Genomic DNA, 17,962 nt, shown 5'->3' with positions numbered 1-17,962 from the left:
CCTTGACCGGAATCGAACCCGGGACTCCTCAGTCCACAGGCCGACGCTCTATCCACTGAGCCAAACTGGTCAGGGCTATAAATCTATTCTTTTGTTGATGGGCTTTTAGAGTATTTCCACTTTAGGGCTATTACAAAACAACATGTCAACATGCCTCTTAGTTCCCTATGAAAAGACCTGGAAATAGATATATTTTCATGATGAGTCATAAGATACATACGTTTTTCAGCCTGAATAAGTAATGCCAAACCTTGGCTGGGTAGCTCAGTTGGTTAGAGAGCTGTCCCGATATACCAAAGTTGCAGGTTTGATCCCCAGTCAGGGCATATACAAGAATCAACCAATGAATGCATAAATAAATGGGACAACCAATCATTTCTCTCTAAAATCAATAAGTAATGCCAAACTTTTTTAAAAAATATATTTATTGATTTCAGAGAGGAAGGGAGAAGGAGAAAGAGATAGAAACATCAATGAGAGAGAATCATTGATCGGCTGCCTCCTCCACGCCCCCTACTGGGGATCAAGCCCACAACCCAGGCATGTGCTCTTGGTTGGGATCAAACCTGGGACCCTTCAGTCTGCAGGCCGAGGCTCTATCCACTGAGCCAACCCAGCCAGGGCCAAACTTTCTATAATACATGAAACAATTTACATACCCAACAGCAATAGATGAGAGTGCCCACCACTGTGTTTATCAATACTTGGTTCTGACAGATTTTATTATTTTTTTGTTAACACTCACTTGATATTTTTCCATTGATTTTTTTGAGAGAGTAGGAAGGGGGAGAGAGAGAGAGAGAGAGAGAGAGAGAGAATCATCGCCTTGAGGGAGGCACATCAATTGGTTTCCTTTGCACACGCCCCAACTAGGGCTGGGGATGAAGCCTACAACCATGCCCTTGACTGGAATCGAACCTGGTTCTCTTCAGTCCATAGGCCAGCACTCTTTGCACTAAGCTAAACAGGCTAGGGCCTGACAGATTTTTAAAGATTTGATAATCTGTAAGGTGTGAAATAGTATCTAATTGTGGCTTAATTTGCACATATACTATCCTATCCAATAAAAGAGTAATATGCAAATTAACCATCGCTCTGCTGCACCCACAGGTCATGCCCACAGGCCACACCCACCAGCCAATCAGAAGTGAATATGCAAATAAACCCAACCAAGATGGCTACCAGCCACAGAGAGCAGGAGGGAGGCTTGGGTTTCCCTGGCAATGAAGGAAGCCAAGCTTTCCACACACCCTGGCCAGCCCAGGCCTCTGCTTAAGGATACAAAGTTTCAATTATAGAAGATACATAAATTCCCACAGAAATGGCTGCCACCAAGGAGCAAGCAGAAGGCTTGGTTCCGCTTCAGGTTACAAAGTTTCAATTGTAGAAGATAAATAAACCCAAGATACCAGGGCCTCCACTTGGGTTGCCGTGGGGCGTGGCCGGCCTGCAAACCACCACAGGCTTCTCGCCCAGGCCGCCCCACGCCCCAAGGGAACACCCACCCTGATCCGGGACATCCTTCAGGGCAAACCAGCCAGCCCCCACCCGTGCACCAGGCCTCTATCCTATCTCATAAAAGAGTAATATGCAGATTGACCATCACTCCAATACACAAGATGGCTGCCCCCATGTGGTCAAAGATCCTGCCCCCATGTGGACACAAGATGGCCAGCAGGGGAGGGCAGTTGGGAGGGCCCAGGCCTGCAAGGGAGGGCAGTTAGGGGTGACCAAGCCAGCAGAGGAGGGAAGTTGAGGGCGACCAGGCCTGTAGGGAAGGGCAGTTGGGAGGGACCCAGGCCTGTAGGGGAGAGCAGTTGGGGGGACCAAGCCTGCAGGGGAGGGCAGTTAGGGGTGACCAGGCCTGCAGGGGAGGGCAGTTAGGGGGCGATCAGGCTGGCAGGGGAGCAGTTAGGCATCAATCAGGCTGGCAGGGGAGTGGTTAGGGGGTGATCAGGCTGGCAGGCAGAAGCGGTTAGGGGCAATCAGGAAGGCAGGCAGGCGAGCAGTTGGGAGCCAGCAGTCCTGGATTGTGAGAGGGATGTCCGACTGCCCGTTTAGGCCCGAGCAGCTTTTCATTATCATGGGCTGTGATTTCTATTTTGTTTTTTCCTGATCTTAATGTAGTTGAATTTGTCAGTCTTTTATAGTGCTTTTTGAGTCTTGTTTCAGATTGCAACCAACTTATCAGAAATGTATTTTTCTTCCTAGGCACACAGCTAGGTCACATTTCACAGATTGTATTGTTCAACATGTCTAGGTGACTGAGTCCTAACCAAAAGAGAATGAGTAGAGGTGATGTGTGCCACTTCTTGGCTAGGCCCATGAAAGCTCTGACACCTCCGTGCTCTTTTTCTTCTTTCCAGTTGACTAGGTTAGAAAACCCAGGGCATTTTGACAGCCATGTAATGAAGATGGCAGGGCTGCCATTAAACTGATGGCTTGGAGGAGAGCCACCCTGCCAGGCATGTATATGTGCCTTAAACTTACAGGAGCGAGACATGAACAACTATAGCTTTTGGGGTATTTTTTAGAGCTGTTATCATAAGTTAACTTAATACATGTTTAAGATATTCTTCACTAATCTGAGATCAGAAAAAGACAACCTATATTTTTTCCAAAAGAATTGAAGTGTTTCAATAAAAAAAGCTGAATGAATTATTAAACAAATAACTAAGCTTGGTCTTTTAGCAGTTTCTGGTACGGATATAGTTGTGTTTTATGTCAAAATGTGTATGTTGAAGCCCTAAATCATAGTGCCTCGGAATGTGATTGTGTTTGGAGACAGGGCCTTTTAGGAGGTGATTAAGTTAAAATGAAGTCACTAGTGTGGGCTGAAATCTTATCTGACTGGTGTCCTTATGAAATGGAAATTTGGAAGACCACTTGAAGACATAGGGAAACGACAGCCATGTATAAGCCAAGGAAAGAGGCCTCAGAAGGTACCAACCCTGCCAACATCCGGATTTTTTAGTCCCTAGCCCTAGTTGGGGCGTTTGAGAAAATAAATGCTATTTGTCATCCCAGTCTGTTATATATATATATATATATATATATATATATATATATATATATATATATATATATATATTTTATGGCATTAGAGCAGACTAAGATACTCACCCTTCATAATATAGGGATCAGAGATTACATAAACACATGAATTTACTGTATACAGTAGTTGGTATGGTAAACAATAAACAAAACCTACCGATAGTATTAGTAAAGAAAACATTTTGGGGTAGGATACTTGAGAAGCAAAAATTTTAACTTGTTTTATGAGAGTGGAATTTTTCCTTTGTTATTTGTGATTTAGGGACCAAGGAAAGGAAGATGGTATTAAAAGCAGAGGAAACATATTGACCAAAGGCATATATGTGGGAAATTCAAGTAGTAGATAGGTAGCAGTAAATGTCTCTAGAAGGTAGATAAAAACTAAAATTGGAGGACAGTTCATTCTAAGTTTGCAGAGTTACTATAGTAAAAAGAACACTAGGATCAGAACCTGTACCAGGTTATATACTATATAACTATCACTTACTATCTGACTTTGGGAAAATATCCTTGATAAGCTTGGAGAAAATACCACTGTGATACAGCTCATGGCCTGCTTAAACTTTTATCATTGCCTCATCCTCAGTTCTTTTCTTAATACTGAATCTCATTTAAATAAAAAGTTAACGATACCTAGGCCAGCCCTTTCATAGTCCCTCCTGTTGGTTGTAAGGAAGGTCAAAGGAGAAAGCACACACTACTATTCTACCACATCCAAGATAAAGGAGGTGAGATCTGAAAGGCAATTACTTTGGTTTCAGTTATTGTACATTTAGGAAAAAAATACGAGGTAAAGTGACAATGCTAGAGTAGAACTCTCATAATAGAACATAATTGGTGTTTGCTTCAGGGTAAATTGGGAAGTTGTATTGAAAGCCAAAAATAGCTCACACGCTGATCAGATTTCTACCTGGGAACCTTAGATTCTAGAGAATCCAAATGATGCCAAAATTACATTAACATTCACTACATACTGCCTTGCCTCCATTGTTACATCCACTTGTTGGACTATGATGCAGCCATTGCATAAAGGTTATAAAAACCATGTAAAATCCTTAATACCTAATGTTAAATACATAAAATATAAAAACTAATTTTTATTATACAAAAGTATCAGAAAAAATCAGAAGGAAATACAGTCGACTCTTGAACAACACAGGTCTGAACTGCAAAGGTCCACTTATACACAAACTTTTTCAATAAATATACAGGCAGCACACTGTACTTACATGTTTCACATCCGTGGATACAACCAATTGCAGGTAGAAGACAGTATTTTCAACCTGTGGTTGGAAATTTGCAAACATAGATTGCTGATTATATGCATTTTCCTATATCATCATTTAATATAAGGGACTTGAGCATATGCAAATTTTCATCTGCAGGGGTCTTGAAGCCAATCCCCATGGATATCTAGGGATGACTTAAATATTGGGGGAGTCAAGTTATACATGGATTTTTTGACTGTGCAGGATATAGGCACCCCTAACCCTCACATAGTTCAATGGTTAACTGTAAATGCCAGGAACAGATCGAGTGTGGGAGTATGGGTCATTTTCTCCCTTGTTGTTTTCCCAAATATCCAGTAATGTGCTTATATCCCTTTAGTTTAAAGAGAAAAAGATGGATTTAGGCTCTAATCCAAGTTTTTATTTGTGCCTACAGTTTAACACAATAGGGAAAGAATGGGAAAGAGGGACTCTGCAAAACTGAATATTTTAAAAGTCAAAAACATAGAGTGGCTCTTGTATTCACTGAACTGAATGTATGAGGTGTTTTGTATGAGAAAGTACTTGAAATCCTCTCTACCATCTAAATAGAAAGATAATTGTAAGTTACTAAAATGAATTCTTGGGGAAGTAATGGGAATGTGGACGATTTGGTCCAAGAGCAGCAGAGGTAAGAAGGGTGGAGAGACAAGGACAGACTGCTGCACCCTTCTCAGAAGTCTCCTCCACAGGTCCGTCTGGTGGAGGGGCTCCCAACTTACATGCTTCTCCTTCATAGCAATACTCTATGAACATTACGCCTTGAAATTTAAGTCAGACTGAATCTATCTTGGTTGTGATGCCCAAGGAAATATGACCCACAATTGACTGAAATACACCAAAAGCCAGAGAATGTAGTTTCAGGGCAATAATAAAATGAAAGAAAACAGCTCATGCAGAATCATGTCAAAATGATGGAGCTTTATTTCTGTGGATCCTTTGGTGTCGAATAAGGTGTGGACTCTGTCTAAAGCTTTCCCCACATTCAAGACATTTATAAGGTCTTTCTCCAGTGTGAGTTCTCTGGTGTATAATGAGGGTTGCACTCTGACTGAAGCGTTTCCCACAGACAGAACATTCATAAGGCTTCTCCCCGGTGTGGGTTCTCTGATGTTTAGAGAGGTCAGAGCACCGTTTGAAGCTTTTCTCACATTCTTCACATGTATAGGGTCTTTCCCCTTTATGGATTCTCTGATGTCTAAAACGGTTGGAAATACGGCAAGTCTCCCCACATTCAGTACATTTATAGTGTTTCTCTCCTATGTGGATTCGTTGATGCCGATTGAGATGTGAGCTCTGTCTGAAGCTGTCCCCACATTTGGGACATGTGTATGGCTTTTCCCCTGTATGTGTCCTCTGGTGTTTAATCAAGGCAGCACTCTGACTGAAGCTCTTCCCACATTCTTTGCATTCATAGGGTTTCTCCCCAGTGTGGATTCTCTGGTGTTTCATGAGGTCAGAACGCTGTTTGAAACCCTTTCCACAGTTATCACATTTATAAGGTCTTTCTTCACGGAGCTGCCTCTGGGCCTGAAAAAGGCCTGAAGTATGGAAATTTTCCACATTGTCAATAGATTTGTGAGGTTTCACCACTTGAAGTTTCACTATATCTAAACTCTGTTTGCACTTGTTGCCACGTTCAGCACCATTAACAGACCTCTCTGCTGTCAGGCCATGCCTACAAAGAACCAAGTTTGAACTTCTGGCACTATTCCCAATTTCATTATTTTTAGAGTCTCCCTCTTCTGTGGGAACATTCTTGAGATCTGAGGTGCTGGTGAGTCTTTGCTCCTCAGGAGAATTTTCAAGTTTCAGGAATAAAGGGTTTCTTGAGTGCTTTTCTACCATCTCCTCATGGGTGTCACCACATTTGGACAACAGGGGAGCATTCCCCTGGGACCTTTCTTGTAGCTGCATCTGTGGCTCTACTTCTAGAATTTCTTGCTTTGGAATCAACTCTTTGTTCTCTGTTCTGGTTTCCAAACCTGAAACATTAAAATACAAATTGATGACATTTCATCCTGTGCAAGAGTGAAATAAACGAGTGCTAGCAGAAAAACAGCCCTACTAATAACCTTTTAAAATATATATATATATATATATTATTGATTTTTTACAGAGAGGAAGGGAGAGATAGAGAGTTAGAAACATCGATGAGAGAGAAACATCTATCAGCTGCCTCCTGCACACCCCTTACTGGGGATGTGCCCGCAAACAAAGGTACATGCCCTTGACCGGAATCGAACCCAGGACCCTTCAGTCCGCAGGCCGACGCTCTATCCACTGAGCCAAACCGGTTTCGGCCAATAACCTTTTTAATCTCGATGAAACCACTCCTGAAGTTGAATTGTTTTAGTTAACCTGTCAGATGTGTTCACATTTTCCTGTACAAACCCCATTTCTTTGCTTTTATACTTGTGCCTGCACCCATCAACCCATCTCTTATCCCCGTGCCCCACTCCACTGTTCTATGAGTCACCATATTATGACAGGCAAATTTGGAAGGGTGTCAAGAGAGGTGGTATAGCTTTTATCCTATGGCTGAAGGATGGTTTGACAAAGAGAAATTCTATTCATGATGAGTTACTGTATTAGACATACCAGGCACCTCCAATGTCTGAAGGCAGAGTCTGTGTGGGAGCTATATCTAGTACTGATTGAAAGTCTATAATGGAACCGTCAAGACACCAGAGTTTATCCCCCAATCCAAAATTCTTACAGTTTACTCTCCAAGAAGGCCAGACCAGATAAATTCTGGATCAGGGACATCAGGCACAGTTAAAGAACAGGTGACAGGTACCATTAGCATATCAGGACAATCAAGTGAAAACTAACACACTAATTTGTAAAAACCCATTGTACTGTCTTCTCCTCAAGCTCAAACTACTGGCTCCAAAGCTTATGTTCTCCAGGCAGAAAAATAAATTTTTTTTTTAATCCTCACCTGAGGATATGTTTATTGATTTTTAGAGAGGAAGGGGGAGAAACATTGATCAGTTGCCTCCCATTATGTGCCCCTACCAGGGATCAAAACTGCAACCTCTTTGGTGTACAGGATGATGCTCCAACTAACTGAGCCACATGGCTGGGGCAAGGGCAGAAATTTTTATGGCAGGAATTTCATAGGCTTATTCCCTATTGCAGTGGTCGGCAAACTCATTTGTCAACAGAGCCAAATATCAACAGTACAACGACTGAAATTTCTTTTGAGAGCCAAAATTTTTAAACTTAAACTATATAGGTAGGTACATTATTATTAACTTAATTAGGGTACTCCTAACCTGGCCTTTGCTAAAACTTCAAGGGGCCAAAGAGCCGCATGTGGCTTACGAGCCGCAGTTTGCCGACCACTGCCTTATTGTATCCCCATCTAGAATAGCACCTGGTTTACTGCAGATACTCAATAAAATACTTGTTGAATAATCTCTTGTTGAAATATTTGTTGGAAAATAAAGCTAAGGAGACCTCCTAGAAAGCAAAATAAAAGATAAAGAAATAGGAAGGGGATCAGGGGACTTGACAGAATCAGTTCATGAGTTCCATCAACCAAATGAAAGAAATCCCAGCTACAACATAGTAAAAATGAGATAAAAATAAGTAGACAGATAAATAAAAAAATACTATAGAAAATTTCTCACAACTCAAAGATATGGGTTTCTATGAGGGCCTGCCAACTACTCAGAACAATGAATGGAGGGGAAAAACACCTACCTCACATTAAGCCATATCCATTGTGAAATTTCATAGTAGCAGGAATAAAGAAAAGCTTCTAAAGGCTTCTACACAGGACAAACAGATTGTATGCCAAGGATAAAATATCACAGTGACAAAAGATTTCTCAATAGCAACATGGCAAGCTGGCCAGAAAATTCAGTCTTCAAAATTCAAACATATTATTTCTAATATTGAATGCTATATCCAGCCATACTATAATACGAATGTAAGAGAGGACTAAATATATTTCCTGACATTGACAAAGTTTCAAAAAATTTAGCTCTCAAGTATATGTTCTCTGGAACACACTAGAAGAGTTCTCCATCAAATCAAGGGGTTACAATGAAGGAAGAAAATTGTATGGGATCCAGGGGGGAAATTAAAGAATTCCCAGGGTGATAGTAAAGGAGTCAACAGGTCTGGAGAAGAAGCCTATTCACACTGGAGCAGAGGAAGCCTCAGGGGAATCTCTCCAAGGGGATAGGAAAATGATGGCATATCTGATATATGTGAACATGCTGAAAGGAGTTTTGCATTTCTAACAGAAAGCTTGTGAGTGAACTAGTGTTCAGTAGTTAGAAGAGTAAGCACATGCAAAATGAGGCATTTTTAATTCCAGGGAAAACTGTAAAAGGAAAGTGTAAAGGCTATAAAAGAAAAGTTATTCAATATGTGGGTGAATGTAGATAGTATTTTTTTAGATTCAATTGTTGATATGTTTTTATTACCATTTTGTTGTTCATATTTTTAATCTTTTTTTCCTTCTCCCTTTATTTATTTATTTTTAATATATACGTTAAATATACTAGAGGCCCCATGCACGAATTCATGCACCAGTGGGGTCCATCTGCCTGGCCTGTGGGATCAGGCCAAAACTGGCTCTCCAACATCCCCCGAGGGGTCCCAGATTGCAAGAGGGTGCAGGCCAGGCCAAGGGACCCCACCGGTGCATGATTGGGGCCGGGGAAGGACTTGGGAGGGCTCCAGGGCATGTCCCGCCAGTCTCGCTTAGTCCCGATCGGCCAGACCCCAGCAGCAAGCTAACCTACAGGTCAGAGCATCTGCCCCCTGGTGGTCAGTGCACGTCATAGCAAGTGGTTGAGTGGCCTTAGCATATCATTAGCATATTACGCTTTGATTGGTTGAACGGCTGACCGGTCAACCGGACACTTAGCATATTAGGCTTTTATTATATAGGATATAATAAAATATATATGTTTTAAAAAGATACATAATGATGAGAGAGAATCATTGATTGGCTGTCTCCTGCACACCCCACACTGGGGATCGAGCCCACAATCCAGCATGTGCCCTGACTGGGAATCGAACTGTGACCTCCTGGTTCATAGGTCAACACTCAACCACGAGCCACGCCTGCTGGGCTCTTCAATTTTTAAAGGGAATACTTAGACGACTATGTTAAGACATCATGCCATCAGCTGAACACCAAATGTTGACAAGGATATGGAGAAAGAATTCTTGTATACTGCTTGTATTCTTCTGGACAGTAAGATAGGCAAATATCCCTAAGTATATTCTTTTTTTTTTAATTGATTTTTTACAGAGAGGAAGGGAGAGGGACAGAAAGCTAGAAACATCGATGAGAGAGAAACATCGACCAGCTGCCTCCTGCACGCCCCCCACCGGGGATGTGCCCGCAACCAATGTACATGCCCTTGACCGGAATTGAACCCGGGACCCCCCAGTCCGCAGACCAATGCTCTATCCACAGAGCCAAACCGGTTTCGGCCCTAAGTATATTCTTATCAGAAACTCCTACATATGACCACAGAGAGAAAGACACAAGAATGTTCAGTGTACTGTTGGTAATGGTGAAAAACTGGAAGCCTTAATCTCCATTGACAGGAGAATGGATAAATGAACTTGGGAATATTCTACAATGTATATACGGATGTTAAAATGAATAAACTAGAGTGATATCAACGTGGATAAATCTCAAAATGTAGTGTTGGGAAAAAGGCAAGGTGCAATAAAATCATACAGTAATATACACTGAATGGCCAGATTATTATGACCACCCCATCAGTACTTCGTTGGACCACCTTTTGCCTTCAATACTGCGGCAATTCTTCTTGGCATTAACTCCACGAGATGTTGAAAGGTGATGCGAGGAATCTGACACCATGCCTGATGAATAGCACTGTCCAGTTCTGTGAGATTTGATGATTGTGGAACCAATTGCCTGATGGCTCTTTTAACTTTGTCCCACAAATGCTCAATTGGATTGAGATCTCGTGATTGCGGGGGCCACCTAAGCAAGGTAAAGTCTCCCTCATGTTCTTGAAACCACTCCTGCACAATACAAGCACCGTGGCATGGCGCATTGTCTTGTTGGAAGAAGCCATCTCCATTGGGATATGCCATCAACATGATAAGATGAACTTGATCAGCAACAATACTTAGGTATGTTGTGCTATTCAGATGTTGTTCCATATGAATTAAAGGGCCCAAATTATGCCAGGAAAACATGCCCCAAACCATAACACTGCCCCCACCAGCTTGAAGGGTTGTACTCATGCATGTGGGGTGCATGCTTTCATGCTGTTTCCACGAAATTCTCATTCTTCCATCTGCATGATGCAACTGGAAATGTGAGTCATCAGACCACATGACATTTTTCCAGTGCTGGACTGTCCAATCCTTGTGTTCCTGTGCGAATCGGAGACATTTTACCTTGGTAACTGCAGACAGCAAAGGTGTTCGAACAGGCCTTTGGCTTCCATATCCCATAAGATGCAGTGTATGGTTAATTTGCCTACAAACGTCAGGTGGTCCTAATAATCTGGCCACTCAGTGTATAATACCATAAAAACATGCTAAAGTAGTATATATATGTTTATATAATCACATTTATATATTTACATGTTTATATACATGTTTACACACACATATATAGAGGGAAAGAGATAGTGTGTGTGTGAGTGTGGCTACATGAATATGTAGAAAGAATATAAAACATACATGGAAATGATAAACACCCACAAGATATTGGTTACCTCTGTAAAAGAAGGGAAGCTAGCAGCTTTCAAGGAAGATACACATATAGCAGTAACACATTTTTATTAAAAAAAAAAAAAATGAAGCCAATATGGCAGATATTAAAATCTGATAAACCTGGGTGATAGATACACAGGTGTCCATTGTATTTTTTATACTTTTCTGTATGTATTTTATTGAAACTGAATTACAACAAGAAGCCTAACAATACAGAACAGAAAAGTCTTACTTAAGGTCACAAAAGAGAACCTAGGACTCTCAACCTCTTTGTGAGTAGCAGACTGGCTCAGGGATCAAACTGAAGCAAACCCTTCACAAAGGACACACAGCTAGAAACAAGCAAAGTCATGGCACTTACTTGGTAGGACTGTGTTCCCATAATCCTTCAGCATGTCCTCCCTGTAGAAGTCCCTCTGAACTGGGTCCAGATGCTCCCACTCCTCCCAGGTTACAGGTACATCCTTGACCTTCACCAACCCCTGAAACAAAAAGAGACCTCCCCTCAGCACCTGCTGTCCCAGGATAGCCTTACCACTAGCCTCAGGACAAGGCTAGACTCGGTCGGCAGTACTGAGGAGGAAGCACTGAGAATGAAGAAACAAACACTTCTGTTAGCCTTTACCAGTGAATCTTTTACTGACTTGGTAGTTTCAAAAAGACCAAAAACAGAAGCTGCTGTTCTCTTGCAATCCCAAAAAAGCCATTCTGTGGACTGTCTACACTAACTTGGGGGTAAAATCAAAATAATAATTTGAGTTACATCACTATGATTTATCAAAGTGGAAATATGATGTAGATTAAAAATGTATAGATAACCAGATCAGAGAGTCCTAAATTCCAAGGCTGGCTCTAAAACAGATTCCTCATGTGTGAAATGGATATAAGTATGTCTTAAGAAGATGAAGGTACCTCATCAACAGCCGGTACTCAATAAAATTTCCTTTCCCTTCTTTGACCATTGCACAATAAGATGATTACCCAACAAGATGATCTTTTGAAATGGCTTATCTTAGTATAAGTAGACTATTTACAGAAGGTAAAGCCACAGTTCTTAGAGAGGGAAGCTTCTAAAACTGTGCAGAGAGATCGTCTAGGTTCCAGTGATGTCTCACAAACTGACTCCAAAGATCTCACACTCCATGTCAGGGAAAGGTTTTTTTTTTTTTTTTTTTTTAATTTTCTACCATGTTTTGACATGTTAATAAAAAAACTTTCTGGCTGGGAAGACGTCTCCTCTGGGTGTACGCCAATTCTTACAGAGCAAAGGTTCAGTTGAGACTGGTTAATCGAGAGCCCTATCTTCTCTATGGGGCCTGCACACCCAAGGAGGCAAGATTCCTCTGCCTTCATCATCCCAAGGTCAGGTACCAGGCGACTAGGAACCACCGCATAATTTACAGCTGACTGGAAGATTTAAACTAAGCAATCCTATTGTTTACCCTGCCATGCTCTTCCTTTCCCTCTGAAACCCCAATTTAGACTTTGGCCTAACTTTTCCCTAGCTCCTGTCATCTGCCTCCTGACTACCCTCCTGACTACTACCTGGTGTCTTTCCCATGAGGTTCTGTGTAGCATGCAGTGCCTCCTGTCTCCAGGACCTGAGTATAGTACATTTCACACCCTCTCCCCTAGCCCAGCCTCTCCTCCATCTCTGTGTAAAGGAAAACCACACCCTTGTGTATCTTCTCTCCTCTTAATACTTCATTACAAACTATTTCACTTCTAACACCAGATATGTGTGTTTCCACACGTCAAACAATTCTCCAACACCAGCTAGCTGTATCCTACAGTTTAACTCAATTCTGACACTACGTACCTGGAGATGGGTTCAGATCCCACAGGTTAAGGGATCAGTCCTACAAGACTGCCCCCTTCCCAACTTCAGATGCTAACTGTAAGCCCACCACCTGTTTCTGGCCAACCAGCTTTAGATCAGAGGTAACCTTGGCCCTCTCTCTGAGTTCAAAATTAATTTCCCGGAGCAGCTTCAGAACTCAGGAAAACAATTTATTTAGCCCTAGTCGGACTGTGGACTGAAGGGTCCCAGGTTCCATTCTGGTCAAGGGCATGTATGTACCTTGGTTGCGGGCACATCCCCAGTAGGGAGTGTGCAGGAGGCAGCTGATCGATGTTTCTCTCTTATTGATGTTTCTCTCTATCCCTCTCCCTTCCTCTCTGTAAAAAAATCAATAAAATATATTTTAAAAAACACAAAAGACAACTTACTGACTAGATTACCAGTTAATTATAAAAGGTTATAACTCAGAAACAACAAGATAGAGGAGATGCATAGGGCAAGGTCTGGGAAGGTCCCATGCTCGGAAGCTTGTCCCCATGGAGCTGGGGTGTATTGCTCTCCCACTAAGTGGATGCACTTACAGTTTGAAAGCTCCCTGAATCCCATGCAATTGGAACTTTTATGGAAGCTTCATCACGTAAGTGTGATCAATAATTCCCTCCACTTCCAGCCTCTCTCTCCTCTCTGGAGTACTATTATCAACTGTGGGAGGAGGGAGTCGCCAAACCGTTAAAAAGTAAAAAGGGAACCTCACATTCAAAGTGGTGGGGCATTGCTGTTATCGCATTCTGACATCTTTCTTACCCCAATAATGTAGTTATACAGAAGGGTGTCTCACAATGAGTCAACAACACTCTCGAGTAGGTTTTGTGCTGAGCGGTCTCTAACTCAAGGATCATTTCCTGAATGGATTCGTCACTATTTCCTACGGAAAGGAAAAGTTGTATGCACGCTCTCAAGTTCACACAAAATGTAATAAGGAAGGAAAAAACCTTCTGAAACTCATACACACCTCCATTCCCCCACACTCCCGCCACCAGCGCACCACTCACCGGGAGTGAGGTTCCACCAAGCCTTCTCTGAAGAGCCCGCACGATGGCCGCCGCCTGGTCGCCGCTCGCGGGGTCGTGCCTCCGCACGCGGTCCTGCAGCTCCGGGGGCAGGGTGGCCAGGAACTGCTCCAGCACCAGCAGCTCCAGGATCTGCTCCTTCGAGTGCACCTCAGGCCGCAGCCACCGACGACAGAGTTCCCGGAGCCGGTTCAGCGCCTCTTCGGGTCCGGCCACCTCCTGATAACGGAACCGCCTAAAATACTGTCGACAAGTTTCGGGATCCAGGCAATCCCCAGGCGGGTCGGACTCCCGAACTCCCGGTGAGTCTTCCTCCACTTTCACTATCAGAAGCCCGTCACGCAGGGGCGGCGCGGCGACCCGAGGCCCCGCAGCCACCATCCACGCCCCCACCTCGGCGTCTCTGCCTTCACTTGCGGTCAAGCCCGAACTCATCTTTCTTCAGCACGCGCGGACTTTTCCGGAGTTTTGCCTTCAGGTGAGAAGGGAGCAAACCCTGCAAAAACCCACAGAACTCATCGTCCTTCCTTAGGGAGCGGCGCGATCCACCCTGCCCCCTGCAGGAGTCCTCCTACCCCCAGCTTTGCCCCTTAGGACCGCCCGTCCCGTGACCAAAAAAAAAAAAAAAAAAAAAAATCAACAAAAACTAGTAACTCGGGCCGGAAGTGCGTCACCGACTCCCTGCGGTACACACCCTCCCGGGCATTTCCGGGACCTCTCTAGGCGCCCTGGAGGACTGGGATGAATCTTGGTGGTTTGCCGCCCGCCCCTTCCAGGGACCCTCTTCTTGCATTCTTTGCTTTGAGGAGATTATAGTCCTTCAGGTTACAGAACTAACCGGTTCTCTTCTTCTAAAACTTGAATGTCATTCTTTAATACACTGTCTGTGAATAAAGTTTTGTTTTAGGAAAAGTTAAAGATCCAACTGTACAATGAGTTGTAAAAAACATTCACCCATGTGGTATTTGTTTACACAAGAAAGGTTTGTAGAATATCTTCTACATGACAGAACATCGTGCTCAACACCGTAGATGCAAAACAGAGTCCTTGTCCTCAAGTTGCTCACAGCCTCCTGGGATCAGGCTGGAGGACTGGGCTCCGGATGGCAGTCCTTTATTCTAGGCTGGGTAAGGGAGTTGTGGTGCTTGCTTCCACACTGGCTGGGTGAATGGTCATCCTTTCTCCCTTCTCCCTGTGGTACTTCCTTCCAGGTTGCCTCCGGGAGTGGGCATAGTTGATTCTAGGCTGGGTGGTGGAGTCCAGGATCTCTGCCCTTCTGCCCTGATGCCCGAAACCCCCTGGGTTGGGGAAAGACTGATGTTGGGGTCAGAGGAGGGGCAGGGCCTTACCCTGATCTTGAGGCCACAAATCTTAGTTTTCATGCTATCTAAGGGGAGGTAAGTGCCCATGATGTTGTTATATGTTTTTCTTGTAATTCCAATATTCATGCTGCTCATATCCCATGGTCTTAATTATTTGGGCTACCCCAGGGTGGCTCTATGTCTGGTCTCAGTTCCTCTACCTGCCCAATGTTGATCCAGTGGTTTTTCATGATATCTTCCAGGGTTGGTCTTTGGCTGGGGTTGAGGGTTATTAATTTTCATAACAGTTTTTGGCATTGTAGAGACAGGAAGTATGGTATAAAGAAGCACCCATTCAAGATGTACTCAGTAAATTCTTCAAAATTCTTTACCACAAATTGAAGTTTTCCTGTCACCATCCTGTAGAGCACTGCCCCCTTGTTTCAGACATCCACCTTCAGGCCCTCATAGAGTTTGAACCGGAACTCGGGGGCCATATAGGGGGCAGTGCTACCGAAGGTAGTCAGTTTCTCTTCCATAAATACCCTACAGAGGCCAAAGTCTGCTAATTTAACATTCATCTCACCATCTAGAAGTATGTTCTCCAGCTTTAGGTCCCGATGTATGATGTGTCTCTGGTGACAGTAATGGACCCCTCATAGTCATTGTCGGAACAGGGCTTGGGCTTCCTTTTCTGTCACGGGACCACAGTTCTCTAAGTAGTCGGATAATGTTCCTTCATTGGCATGTTCCATGAAGAGATATACTTGGTGCTCGGTGGTAATGACTTCAAACAACTTGGCGATATTAAGATGATCTAGTTCCTTAAGAGAATCAATCTCTTGGAGAACATCAGAGAAACTCTGCCAGTTGACAACTTTCACAGCCACCTCTGTGCTGGTGACAATGTGCCTAGCCAGCCTACCCTCGCCAAAGGATCCCTTGTCAATGATGTTGCGTATGAGGTAGTTGCCAATATGGCACTCCTCGTTGGCAGAGATGGCTGCAAAATCATCACGCTTGGTGACTTAAAAAAATAAAAAATATTCTTTGATATCTGATCCCACTGCAGTGGATCTGTGGGAGGAGGGAGAGAAAGAGGAGGAAGAGGAGAAAAAAAAACACACAAGAAAATAAGCCAACTAGTCCATGTCCAACAGGTCACTAACAATCAGCTTCCTGGGATCTAACAGACTAAAACCTCAGCCCAGCCAGGACCTTATACAGGAGTGGTTTGCAATTCCATCAGAGTGGCGCCTTATGGATCAATCATGGCTGGGGATAAACCACAGTGGTTTTCTCACTTTTTAGTCTCATGACCCTTTTCTCACTTTTTAGTCTCAGGACCCCCAAAGAGCTTTTTGTTTATGTTAAATATTAATATTTATTTAATCTTTATATTAAATATTAATATTTATTTAATCTTTATTTTATTAGAAATGAAAATCTGTAAAATGCAAAAAAAAAGAAAAGTCTGACTTACGTTCATGCTCCACGTCTCAGTTCAAATATGTCCTGCTTAGAGAGGACTTCCCTGATCATCCATTCCTACCCACCTCACCCAGCGCATCACGTTTTGAATTTTCATAGCACTGACCACATTTTAACTGATTCTTTTTAAAAAATCCTCACCCAAAGGTATGTTTTTATTGATTTTTGTTTTTTACAGAGGAAGGAAGAGAGAGAGAAACATCGATTGATTAGCTTCCATATGCACCCCAACCTGGGATCAAACCCGAAACCTACGCAGTTGCCTTGACTGGGCAATGAATCTAGTGACCTTCCAGTGCATGGAATGATGCTACAACAAACTGAGCTATCAGGCCAGGGCAGTGTTGCTAATTCTTGTTTACTGTCTGTTCTTCCCATGAAGGGGGAGCATGACTGCAATGTTCCCTGTGTCTAGCAGTGATTGGCAACCAAGTATTTAATAAATACTTGTTCACTAGATTAATATAGGAATTTGGGGAAAACAAAAGAAAATATGAGCAACTACTATTTAATCAGTGATTCATAAAAAAATCTTTCAGAAATTCATGTTCTGTCAGGCTGGCATGGCTCAGTGGTTGAGCATGGACCTATGAACCAGAGGTTGCGGTTGGATTCCTGTTTGGGGCACATGCCTGGGTTGCGGCTAGATTCCCAGTGTGGGGCGTGTATCATTTCTATCTCTCTCTACCTCTCCCTTCCTCTCTGAAATCAATACAAATATATTTATTAAAAAATACAGCGCCCCCCAACCCCCTGTCAATTTGAGCCTCTCCAGCTAAAGGTCTCTCTGGAGATAGTAGGGGATTTTTCTGAATTTCTTCATTCCCATAAGGAGCGCTAGCAAGTCAGTCTCCAAACCTCATCCCTGATTGGTGAAAAATTCATCCCAAACACTAAAAAATAACTCTTCAGTAGATCCAAGGATGTGTGCTTTCTGATTCAGAGTGGAGTAGTTAAGCCTCATTTGGGCGATATGTAAAAGAGTGGTGATAAGCCTCTTGTCTTGCCTGTCAAACAGCTTTGTAAACGTATACAAAAACGAGAAATTATTAAGGATGGGATCCTCTTGGCTGAAAGCCCAGCATAGATGATTTCCCTACTTTGCAACGATGCGAGGTTTCTGCATCCATTCTCTCCAAGGTTGAAGGCAACGGACTTCGCCAAACATCGCCTTCCAGCTCAAGGCGTTGGAGGAAATGCCTCCCTGCTCTCCTGCACTCTGATAGGCCCGCGAAACCGAGGCTGAAA

The 17,962-nt window shown here is 43.1% G+C and overlaps 1 protein-coding gene across 1 annotated transcript; it reads right to left on the bottom strand.

The window, feature by feature from the left end:
• Positions 1-3,743: 3,743 nt before the first annotated feature.
• Positions 3,744-17,851, bottom strand: ZNF394 (zinc finger protein 394). The gene is made up of 4 exons (XM_079787587.1): positions 17,815-17,851; positions 13,905-14,418; positions 11,413-11,533; positions 3,744-6,307 (listed from the first exon to the last, which is right to left on the bottom strand). The coding sequence occupies exons 2-4, from the start codon at positions 14,355-14,357 to the stop codon at positions 5,229-5,231; spliced, it is 1,653 nt and encodes a 550-aa protein (XP_079643713.1). The 5' UTR covers positions 14,358-14,418; positions 17,815-17,851; the 3' UTR covers positions 3,744-5,228.
• Positions 17,852-17,962: the final 111 nt, after the last annotated feature.

The sequence above is a fragment of the Cnephaeus nilssonii genome (genome assembly GCF_951640355.1).
Source record: "Cnephaeus nilssonii genome assembly, chromosome: 2".
In the NCBI taxonomy this organism is placed as follows: Eukaryota; Metazoa; Chordata; class Mammalia; order Chiroptera; family Vespertilionidae; genus Cnephaeus; species Cnephaeus nilssonii.
The sequence above is the reverse complement of the archived record's forward strand: the minus strand, read 5'-3'. Positions and strand labels throughout refer to the sequence as shown.